At 36.6% G+C, this 13,093-nt stretch overlaps 1 protein-coding gene across 1 annotated transcript in view; it reads right to left on the bottom strand.

Moving 5' to 3' along the window:
- LY9 (lymphocyte antigen 9) overlaps window positions 1-13,093 on the bottom strand; it is a 172,253-nt gene that overhangs the window by 57,950 nt on the left and 101,210 nt on the right. The window contains exon 2 of the mRNA XM_053705164.1: window positions 4,973-5,299. Within this exon, the coding sequence (XP_053561139.1) occupies window positions 4,973-5,299 (327 nt within the window). The remainder of the gene's footprint in view (window positions 1-4,972; window positions 5,300-13,093) is intronic.

The raw sequence follows: 13,093 nt of genomic DNA, 5'->3' as shown, positions 1-13,093 counted from the left end.
GACTTGGATGGCCATTGCAGAACATTGTACTTGTTCCTCTGCATAAATGCCAGAGTAGATTTTGAGCAGTGTTTTGGGTCATTGTCTTGTTGAAATATCCTTCCCCGGCGTAACTTCAACTTTGTGACTGATTCCTCAACATTATTCTCAAGTATCTGCTGTTATTCAGTGGAATCCATGCGACCCTCAACTTTATTAAAGAAAAGGGAGAACAGAGCACAAAAGGTATTATATGGCACACTTAAATAAGAGACTTATTGTATTAAATAAGACATGGGCCGGGAGGACACCTGTAACTCATTAAAATGTAACCTTTATTTATTCAATGTTAAAAAAAAAATTCAAACATATAAAAAATATATTTTATTACACCATTGGATATTAGGGAGATAAAGAAAAACCTATTATGTGTTTGTCAGTGTGTTCACTGGTAGTCTTTATAGTGTGATTGAGGCGGTCTGGGATTATAACATATAAGTAAGATTCAAAAGAATCACTATTTCTGCTACACAACCTGTTCTTAAAGGGACATTATACACTCTTTGCATAATGTTTGCATAAATGTTTTGTAGATGATCTATTTATATAGCCCATAAAGTTGTTTTTTTTTGTTTTTTTTTTTTTTATAGTTTTGCTTATTTTTAAATAACATTGCTCTGATTTTCAGACTCCTAACCAAGCCCCAAAGTTTTATGTGAATATCGTCAGCTACCTTCTCCAGCTTGCTCCTGTTTGTGTAAAGGGTCTTTTCATATGCAAAAGAAGGGGGAGGGGGGAGTGTCTTATTTGCCACTTGCAGTGGGCTTTTCAGCTACCTTTTCAACAGAGCTAAACTGAGAACTTCTAAGTAAGTTTTTAAACAGTTTTATACTGGATTTTTATATCAGTATCTGTGCATATTATTCTTTATAGTAGTGTCTATTACATGCAGTTATATAAAAATGAGTGTATACTGTCCCTTTAAGTATGATAGTTAGTTATATTATGACATATCATATCACACCACCATCCTATCTACATACCATTTTCCTATAATACAAGTTTTTGTTTCAAGTTTAAGAATGTCTCTGCTGACCACTTTTAGATAAGTGTCAATTTGTTAGAATTGTGTCACCTGGGGCATGAAGGAGGATTCATTTTTAATTTTGGATAGCCAGTCCAGGTTGGTAATAGATTCCTCATCATTGTCTTCTAGGAGAGACACTAGATTTGATAATGCTATATGGTCTAAATTGCTGTCGTCATGTCTAGTGTAAAGTTTCTTTAAAGCTATTTTCCTGATAAACAGGTGTAGATCTTTAATCATTTCGAAATGATTGAGGTTCTGTGTAGGGGAAAAGGATAACCCTCTATTTAGGACACTTATATGATGGGGGCAAGGGTTTTATTGGAAAGATTGATACTTTGGAGGTTTCCTGGTTCTACCAATGTGGTCTTCTCCCCCAATCCTCCCTGGTTCCCCCATTGTTTTTGTAACCCCATCTGGTCCTGTTTCTCAGGTTTCTGTCTTGGTTGCCCACCCCTTCTTTTTCTTTTGTTTTTTTGGCTTCCTCGTTTTTTGACAGTATAGCTTGTCTATCACTAGCATTCTGTACCAATAATGTTCTATTGGTTAGTATTTTGTCTGTGTCCTCTGCTGCTGAGGTTTCACATTCTGAAGATACTATTTCATCTTTATTTTTGTTAGAAGGTAAATATTTCCTTCTACGACTTGGGTTCATTTTGTCCCATGTGAAGATACAGCCTTTTTCAAAATCTTTGATGTCCCTAGTGTTTGTTTTGTCCCATTTTGTTTTGTCCCATTTTGTTTGTATTATTTCTTTTTCCTTGGTGTCTAATTCTGCTCCCAAGTTTTTGTAGGCAGTCTTAAAGTTCTCTTATGACTCAAATTTGTGTAATTTCATATTTAGGTCAGATATCTCTTTACTCAATTCTTCCATAATCTCTGTTTCATAGTGAGTAAGGATAGCTACTAAGACCTCAGAGTATGATATTAATGCTTGTTCCCATCTGCCTCTATAGCTCTCTATAGAGAAAGAGGGGAATAGTCTGACTCTTAAACCTCTTGGGATGATGTGTTTCGCAAGATAGGGATCGTAGGTGCTTTTATTCCCTACTGATCGTGTATGTTTCCTTAATAAATCCCCCAAAAATTTAAGACCAGTTTCCCAGTTGTTAATTTCGTGATTTGTGGTACCCTCTGCTGAAATATTGCTTAAAGTTTTATCTATATTGGCCTGGCGTTCTTTTTCTCTGCAGAGAAAATCATCCATCAAATCGATAGATGCCATAATTAATTCCCAGAAAGACTACTGAATAGTCAAAAGAAATACTGTTTGGAAAAAAACCTCTCTAAAAGGAGGTAAGTGGGAGTTGTTAAGTCCCCTTATTGTGCTTCTCTCTATCTGACTTAATCATAGTTTTTGATGAGATACACAAGCACACTAGGGATATTTGGAGTCTGACTCATAGTCAGAACAATTTTACAATTCGTATTACAATTCGTATTATAGAAAATTGGTATGTAGATAGGATGGTTGTGTGATGTGATATCTCATAATAGAACTATCATACTTAAGATCTGGTTGTGTAACAGAAATAGTGATTCTTTTGAATCTTACTTATATGTTATAATCCCAGACCGCCTCTATCACACAGTCCTCGGACACCCTCCAACCCCCACCGACCATGCACGAAATCTAGGCGTCATCCTGGACTCATCGATCTCCATGGACCGGCAAATCAACGCCGTCTCTTCTGCATGCTTCCACACACTTCACCTGCTGTGAAAGATCTTCAAATGGATCCCAGCCGACTGGACTATGGTATTGGTAATGCACTCTACGCCGGCACCACCATCAAGCTCCAAAAGAGACTACAGCGCATCCAGAACTCCTCGGCCAGACTAATCCTTGACATCCCTCGTCAATGCCACATCACCAAATACCTGCGGGACCTGCACTGGCTCCCCATCAACAAAAGAATAACCTTCAAGCTTCTCACCCATGCATTCAAGGCCCTCCACAACATCGGTCCCGAATACTTGAACCACCGCGTTACCTTCTACACCCCTGCCAGACAACTTCGATCGGCCGACCAAGCCCTCGCTGTCATCCCCCGCATCAGGAAAACCAAGACTTGGAACACCCTCCTGCTGCACCTTAGACAAGCTACCGCCCTAACTAAGTTCAGAAAGGACCTCAAGACCTGGCTCTTCGACTGAACTGCAACCCTCAGCGCCTTGAGACCCTTATGGGTGAATAGCCGCGCTTTACAAGAACCCAATAGATATAAAGACTACCAGTGAACACACTGACGAACACATAATAGGTTTTTCTGTATCTCCATAATATCCGATGGTGTAATAAAATATATTTTTTATATGTTTGAATTTTTTTTTAACATTGAATAAATAAAAGTTACATTTAATGAGTTATAGCTGTCCTCCCAGCCCATGTCTTATTTGATACAATACGTCTCTTATTTAAGTGTGCCATATAATACCTTTTGTGCTCTGTTCTCCCTTTTCTTTGATAAATTATATTTGGGTATTGGGCACTGCCTTTATAGGGATACTCAGGTCTACCCTTCTAGGATATATAAGAGACTTAACAACTCCCACTTACCTCCTTTTAGAGAGGTTTTTTTTTCCAAACAACCTCAACTTTAGCAAGATACCGGCACTGGCCACAAAGCCCCACAGCATGATGGAACATCCACCAAATTTTACTGTGTCCTGGAACGCTGTTTTTTTGGTGCCATGCATAACTCCCCTTGTTATGACCAAATAACTCAATCTTTGTTTCATCAGTCCACAGCACCTTCTTCCAAAATGAAGCTGGCTTGTCCAAATGTGCGTTTGCATACCTCAAGCAACTCTGTTTGTGGCGTGTGGGCAGAAAAGGCTTCTTCCACATCACTCTCCCATACAGCTTCTCCTTGTGCAAAGTGCGCTGAATTGTTGAATGATGCACAGTGACACCATCTGCAGCAAGATGATGTTGTAGGTCTGGAGGTGGTCTGTGGGCTGTTTTTGACCATTTTCCCCATCCTTTGCCTCTCTGATATCTTACTTGGCCTGCCCCTTCTGGCCTTAACAAGAACTGTGCCTGTGGTCTTCCATTTCCTCACAGTGGACACTGACAGCTTAAATCTCTGCAATAGCTTTTTGTAGCCTTCCCTAAACCATAATGCTGAACAATCTTTGTTTTCAGGTCATTTTGAGAGTTGTTTTGAGGTCCCCATGTTGCCATTCTTTAGAGGAGAGTCAAAGAGAACAACAACTTGCAATTGGCCACCTTAAATACCTTTTCTCATGATTGGATGCACCTGTCTATGAAGTTCAAGGCTTAATCGGCTCACCAAACCAATTGTGTGTTCCAATTAATCAGTGCTAGGTAGTTACAGGTATTCAAATCAACAAAATGACAAGGGTGCCCAAATGTATGCACCTGTCTAATTTCGTTTTGATGCATATTGCACATTTTCTGTTAATCCAATAAACCTCATTTCACTACTGAAATATTACTGTGTCCTTCAGTTATTTGATAGATCAAAATGAAATTGCTGATCCAAACACCCAATTATTTATAAAAGAAAATCATGGAAATTGTCTGGGGTGCCTAAACTTTTGCATACAACTGTATATTTATCTGTATACATTTGACATAAAGAATTTCATGAGCAGACAGTAACTGTATTTACATTCTTACAAGTATGCTAAAATAATCACTGTGTAAAAACCTTCAGAGAATGAAGCTATATAATTTTGTATTCTTTGGATCATATTTTTTTCTAAATTTGTCAAATGCAACATTAACTTATTAAAATAATGCAAAGGTTATATATTCTTCTTATTGTTAAATTACCTGACCAGCATTCTTGATAATTCATAAATGTAACATGCATTGCATAATTTATTTTTGCAATGTGTCTTAGCAAAAATCTGCAATATGATATGGTTGTGACTTACCATTCACTTGCAATCTGTATTTTAATTCAATGGTGTCACCATCTGTGAAAATTAATGCTTTGTAAATACCACTGTCTCCCATTTCCAGATTGCTCATGTGTAATGAGTAACCAGAATTCTGGAGTTGCAGCCGTCCTTGAAATTTTTTAAATATTACATTCAGCCGGTCATTCTTTAAATCTGCCAGTATCTTGGTTTTATGTTCAGCATCCTCACGGGTCCATAAGATGTTCATAACTTCAGTGTCATCTAGTCTGTGAACTGGAAAAAGTATAGAGCCTCCACATATTCCTGAGAGATTCTGAAAATCCTTAGATGAGCCAATTCCTGAAGTACATGGAGAGAAAAGTTACTCAGATTCTGGTATTTTTTTATACTGCGTCAATCTAATTTGCAAGTGTGACGATCAGGGTTAACCAACCTTGCACCAGTCACTTGTTTGGCACAGAAAGGGTTAACTGAACCTTTCCACTTTAACTAATCTGTCACAGTCTAGCCACTTCAGGCAAGCCTGTGACTTCAGTGGGTGCAAGGGTTAACAATACTCTCTAGTCTGTCCTAGACTTAGAAAAAATGCACAAACTCCCCTTTAATGCCATCCACACTAAACTATCTCTAAGCTGCCACCACTTAAGATTTATTATATGAGAAATCTTAAGGAACCCAGACTAACAAATTTAATCCCAAAATACAATTTAGCAAAAAATACTCTAAAATCACAGTAATAATACTACCAGTCCCTTTCAGTAACGTGGTTCAAATATTAGACAAAGGAAAAAACTTAATGAAGAAATGATTTATTATGCAAAAAAAATATGCACAGTGCATTATTAAAAAATATGTTAACAAATAGAATTGTACACAAGCAAACAGATTTTAAAATAAAAAGGAGAAATAACAGACACCTTATACCAACTTTAGTTGTCTGTACCAGGGAGATTGGCAGGAAAAGATGGTCACTTACTCTGTTGATACACAGCCTCCCGTGTAGAATGAACAACTTGTGTTGTTAGACACATTTTATACCTGTTTCTCTGATATCAAATTGCTTGACCCAAACTTCTTACAGAGGGGCCAGATATATGCACTCCCCTCTTTTGCCAGAAATATCCACTCCCCTCTTTTTACGACATGTCATAGAATATTTAGCTGAAATTATAGATCCCAATTATACAATATAGCAAATCGGACTGACTACTCGTTCACAAGTAAGGTAATTTCAAGTGTATAGATGACAGAGTACATTGTCTTTCCACGCTGTCAAAACAGATCTAACCTTATTGTATACAAAGTATCCTGTGTAATTGTAGTTGGAAATGTTGTATTCAGATATATGGCAAAATCTCCAATGTCTACCATTCACAGTGCAAACGAAAAAACACCGCTAATTATAGATCACAGTCAAACTTGAGAGTATACGTGACCCACTTGTATCCACGGTAAAGTACCGGGTGTTGCTTAATCCCAAAAAGTGATACAGGTTAAACAGGTATTCTTAAACAAACCTCCGTGAGGCTCGATACAAACACTTCAGATCCGTCTGCATCCAGGCAGTTTCTAGGCTTATCCTTCCGTGTTGAAAGGGTTCCCCTACACCGCGCTTGATAAACAGGTAATATGAAGCACAAAGAGGTACAACACCTTTACGGATAACTTAAACCCATAGAAGACAATAGGAAGGCTAAAAAAATGCAATTAAAACATCCATTTATTGGTTACTCATAGTAAAAACTTGCAAAAGGCACAGTTAACTCAGACCTGATCACAGCTGACACGTTTCCTGCCACACTTGGCACTTCATCAGAGCTTACAAACAGGTGTCTGTGATCAGGTCTGAGTTAACTGTGCCTTTTGCAAGTTTTTACTATGAGTAACCAATAAATGGACATTTTAACTGCATTTTTCAGCCTTCCTATTGTCTTGTATGGGTTTAAGTTATCCGTAAAGGTGTTGTACTTCTTTGTGCTTGAAATTATAGATCACCTTATAACTTCTGTTTTACATATTCAGCATATATACCTATATAAGCAATTTCCCAGTGATGTCATGAGAGTCAGTTTGGTACCTAATATGACATGGTTGTCATATTTTCATCATCTAGTGTCATAATATGGTTAAAAGCATGTCTCAAGTTGTACTAGTCCTTTTATTGACCTTATCTAGCTCTGGGTGGAGGGTACTGCTTTTTGTCTCTTGTGCTGACTTTACATTATTTAATGCATTAATAGATATGTAATAATATTTGGTCAAGTGGAACTTAGAAACTATTTTTAGGGGTTTTGGCTTATCTAAGGGAAAACACAGCAACACATTTCTACTGATCTATAACAAAAGAGACAGCGGGCGCCACATAGTGCAGATAAATGATGATAAAGAAGGCTGTAGGGATATGCAAATGTACAGTATCCTACTCACTTGGCTGTAAGCACTGATGTGCAATAGAAACAGGCCGAGTCCAAAGAGTCGCTCGGCAGACCCTCCAGGCACCTGGAACAGATGGTTTTGGTTATCCAGGCAACCGAAACTCCAGGAGGCAGGGGGGTTCCCCAAAGGCTTCTATGCTGTTAAGCACTGTTTGTTGGGTAGAAGTATAGTTGCTGCTAATAAGGTAGCAGTAAGTAGAGCAGGGGTGCAATAGTAATTATGCACAAAATCCACAGCAACTTCGAAAGTAAACAATAGTGCAGTAGCAGAGTAGCAAAAAAGGAATGTTTAAAAGTATAAAAACAAGCAACGCGTTTCTCTGTGTACCAGCACAGTTTCATCAGGCTATAAACTTGGTATACAATGCTGCTACACTTTATAACAAATATTAGCCAATCGGCATCTAGTGAAATAACACACCCACACAGAGCACAGCTGTTACGTATCATAACAATTACTCATGCAAAAGTCTTATCGCCTAAGATAGGATTACTTGACTCGCAAATTTCAAGTATATAATCTATTATATTCCCAACGGACAGTAGAATCCTATCAATCAGAAAACAGTTGTTTGATATATATTTTATGTTATGTTGGTAGTTATATATGGAAATACATTTATATATTGTTTGGAGGAGCGTGTTAAGAAAGGGGAGTTATCCAATAGAGGAGGGGCAGATATTCTTTACTAGACAATGTCTCATGGATATCCAATCAAAACCAAGTGGGTGTGATCAAATTCACAAACACAAGTTTGCAAACACAGACATATCCCCAGCAGCGTCACAAGTAGTCAAACATTCTAACACAACCACGCAACACCACTAAAAAGCCAGCCACACTCTATCTCATTCATCCCAGGTGTAAATACACAACCCCACAACATCCATCTAGGGACGCCTAGTACATTGTGTTAAACACACCCAGTTCAGATGTATCACTCGGAACCGGACTAATCGCAACATCAATTTGGAGCCGAACCAATCAAAGCATCTCAAAACACTCTTTCGCAGTGATAGTATGTGAAGTGTAGAACTATAATAATCAAAATGAACATAGATAATCAGTAAACAATTATAACATATTACAAGTGTCTATAGATATACAGCACATTCGTGAGTAGTAAGTGCATAAATAAGTGTTACTGGAGTCTGTAAACATACATACCAGATCTTATTATAATTAGTTAATTACAATAGTGCCAAAGAAGGTTGTCCATTATGTAGAACAAATAATAAATATACTACGAACCTATACAAAAAGTGCATAATGGTATGTATACAATAGTGAATAAGCGTGATCAATAATAAATATACTACAAACCTATACAAAAAGTGCATAATGGTATGTATACAATAGTGAATAAGCGTGATCAATAATAAATATACTACAAACCTATACAAAAAGTGCATAATGGTATGTATACAATAGTGAATAAACGTAATCATTAGGGTTATAATAATAAAACAAAATTTAAGTTTAACCAGATATGTATGACAATAATGAATAAATGTGATGACCATTAAGGTTATAAAAACAAAATTTAAGTTTCACCAGATATGTATGGCCATAGTATCCAATTAAACATCCACTCGTATATAGAGTGAAGATACACAAGATGATAAGCAAATGGGCTCGGATACATTGATACCAATATAAGATATATAATACATAAAAGGTAATACATATATAACTAACTGTAACCTGTCGCTATAGCGGCAGGAACCCTCACTAGCTCTAATCAGTAGCTGCACAGTAAGAGAACTCACTGGCTCTAGTGTATCTATGACACACTCTGCAAAAGATCACTGTAGCAGGGTAGAGCCTCATACCACTCACATACTACAGATAGAAACTGCAGCAGCAAGTGAAACTAGCTCAAGGGGTCTCATAAAACCACGATATACCAACACGTGGTCACTATAACCACGATATACCAACTGTGAGGTAATCCACATTTCAAGGATAAAGCTAAAAACAATAATAATGATCCTATCGTGACAGAAGTAACGTAGGGTACATATTGGTATGAATGTGATAGTGTAACTGCTTAATATAATCAAATGGTGGTTGAATGAAAGAGTAATAAATGTGTGATAATCATGATCAGGTAAAATTCAAATATCATTAGGGACAAAGAATCATTCAAATATAAAAGGATGTGTGTAGACTATAATATAAACTAACTAAGGGACCACTAAATGGTTAGTATTGTAGACAGATTAGAGCCAGAGTGAGTAAGTAACTATGGGTAAATTAATACTACATAGTTAGTAATAATTTTTGACACAATAGACTAGTGGGAAGGTGGAAAAGGTATCAGAACCCCCATTATACAAATAATAGAACTACAGACCCTCACGCCCACACCGCGAATGTTAATAGACCATACATACACAGATCCATGTGTAGATTGAGACCAGAGGGAAACATAGTCCTCAACTTGTAGATCCAATATGTTTCCCTCTGTCTCAATCTAAGATATCTATTGTATAAATTAGATGGCGGAATTGATTCGATGGGACAGATATTAAATATAATAAGAGATCCATTTTGTTGCAAATTACAATGTCTGGGCACGCTGTGTTTCTTGAAATTATTTTTCATGTTCCTAAAATGTTCATTCCATCTGTTTCTGATTATTCTACACATGCGGCCTACGTATTGAACCCCACAGATTTTACAAGTCAACAGATAGACTACATACATTGATGTGCATGACAAATTTTGATGAATCGCAAATTTTTGGTTTGTACTATATGAGGAAAAAGACCTACATCCAGGGTTAATAAATTTGCACATATTGCAGTTCTTAAGATGACATTTATTTATCCCTTTCTTAACTTTATGTCTAGTGAAAAATGGAGAACTCAAAGTAGATTTGTTCTTTTGTTTACTGTTGTCAGTCATAGTAGTTGTTTTGCTAACTACCACCTTACTTGGTGCCAAATGATTTTTCAGGGTAGGGACCCTCTTAAATACACATCTGGGTTCAGATGTTATTAGTTCACCTAGTATTGGGTCTTTACGTAGGAGTCCCCAATGTTTTCTGAAAATGTTTTTAATTCTTAAGTGATTTGTATTGTATTTGGTAATAAAGGTGGAATTGGCTTGATACTCTTGGTTCGAATTTTGTTTGATTTTTGGCTCAAAATATAATTTCCTGTTTTAGCACGCTCATAAGCATCTCTAATGATATATTCAGGGTATCCTTTTTCAATAAAACGATCTTTAAGAATAATGCTCTGTTTTTCAAAGTCATTCAAACGGCTACAGTTTCTATGTATTTGCTTGAATTGCCCGTATGATATATTGTTTTTCCATACATTATGATGATTGCTTTTATAATTGAGGTAGCTGTTACAATCTACAGTTTTAAAGTGAGTAGTTGTAATTATTCTATTGTCCGTTGAGAATGTTAGACAAAGGTCTAGAAATACAATAGTTTTTTCTCTCAATATTACTTGAAAAGATCAATCCCATATTGTTAGAGTTGAGCGATGTAACAAATAATTCTGCAGATACAATGTCCCCCTTCCATAAAAACAGCAGATCATCGATGCATCTGCCATAGAACACCAGGTTTGCCCAGTATGTCGAGTTGTAAATATTTGTTTCCTCGAAAAGTCCCATAAAGAGGTTGGCAAAACTCGGGGCGAACCTGGTCCCCATGGCAGTACCCTTGAGATGTAGGTAATAATCATCTTGGAAAACAAAATAATTATGCTGTAAGATGAAAGCAATTCAATGCAAAATAAATTCCTTCTGTAGATCAGGAATATAGAAATCATCAGCCAAATATTTAGAAATAGCTTGGATCCCCCATTGGTGTTGTATATTAGAATACAATGAATGTACATCACATGAGATCCATATGTAATCATTATCTATAGTGATCTTCTCCAATTTGAGGATTAAATCTGGAGAGTCTTTTATATACGAATCTAGTGCGAGCACATATCGCTGTAGGTAGAATTCCACATAGGCTGACATATTAGGAAGGTGATAGTAAAACGCACAGTTTGGTTTTGAAGGAATTAGATAGTCTTTTTCTGCTTTTGTTAGGATGCCTACTTGGTGCCCAAAATTAACCATCCCTATAAGTACTTTAAGGTATTTATCTTTAGGGTCTGAGGGTAATTTTTGGTAATAATTCTTATCACCCAGTATTTTGTAGGCTTCTATTTGATAGTCTGATAGATCCTGTAATATAATGCCACCACCCTTATCGGCTTGACGTATTACTAACTGTTTATTATCTTTCAAACATTTTAGAGCATTCCTTTCCTCATAGTTCAAATCAGATTTGGTATGATGTTTATGTTTAGGTAAATTCTCCATATCTTCTAATACATATTCTTTGAACAGATTAATATGTGTATTTTTGTTGGGGGTAGGATTAAAATTTGATTTTGGTTTCATTTGGGAATGAACCTAATCGTCCAATAGATGTTCAGTAAGACTTTCAGGTTCATGATAAATTATATTAGAAACTGGTCTAGTTAGTAATACGTCAGTTAGTAATACGTCAAGCCGATAAGGGTGGTGGAATTATATTACAGGATCTATCAGACTATCTAATAGAAGCCTACAAAATACTGGGTGATAAGAATTATTACCAAAAATTACCCTCAGACCCTACAGATAAATACCTTAAAGTACTTATAGGAATGGTTAATTTTGGGCACCAAGTAGGCATCCTAACAAAAGCTGAAAAAGACTATCTAATTCCTTCAAAACCAAACTGTGCATTTTACTATCACCTCCTAAGGTGCATAGGAATGCGCTATGCCCCCCCCCCCCGGACGACCTATTATTGCCGGTATTGGCAGTTTAACCGACAATATGTCAGCCTATGTGGATTTCTACCTACAGTGATATGTGCTTGCACTAGATTCATATATAAAAGACTCTCCAGATTTAATCCACAAATTGGAGAAGATCACTATAGATAATGATTACATATGGATCTCGTGCGATGTACATTCATTGTATTCTAATATACACCAATGGGGGATCCAAGCTATTTCTAAATATTTGGCTGATGATTTCTATATTCCTGATCTACAGAAGGAATGTATTTTGCAATTAATTGCTTTCATTTTACAGCATAATTATTTTGAAAATTCGATCACACCCACTTGGTTTTGATTGGATATCCATGAGACATTGTCTAGTAAAAAATATCCGCCCCTCCTCTTTTGGATAACTCCCCTTTCTCACCACGCTCCTCCAAACAATATAGAAATGTATATCCATATATAACAACTACCAACATAACATAAAACATATATCAAACAACTGTTTTCTGATTGATAGGATTCTACTGTCCGTTGGGAATATAATAGATTATATACTTGAAATTTGTGAGTCAAGTAATCCTATTTTAGGCGATAAGATAACAATGAGTAATTGTTATGATACGTAACAGCTGTGCTTTGTGTGGGTGTGTTATTTCACTAGATGCCGATTGGCTAATATTTGTTATAAAGTGTAGCAGCATTGTATACCAAGTTTATAGCCTGATGAAACTGTGCTGGGACACGGAGAAACGCGTTGCTTGTTTTTATACTTTTAAACTATATTAAACATTCCTTTTTTTGCTACTCTGCTGCTGCACTATTGTTTACTTTCGAAGTTGCTGTGGATTTTCTGCATAATTACTATTGCACCCCTGCTCTACTTACTGCTACCTTA

The sequence above is a fragment of the Bombina bombina genome, chromosome 1 (genome assembly GCF_027579735.1).
Source record: "Bombina bombina isolate aBomBom1 chromosome 1, aBomBom1.pri, whole genome shotgun sequence".
NCBI lineage: Eukaryota > Metazoa > Chordata > Amphibia > Anura > Bombinatoridae > Bombina > Bombina bombina.
This window is presented reverse-complemented; position numbering and strand designations above follow the sequence as displayed.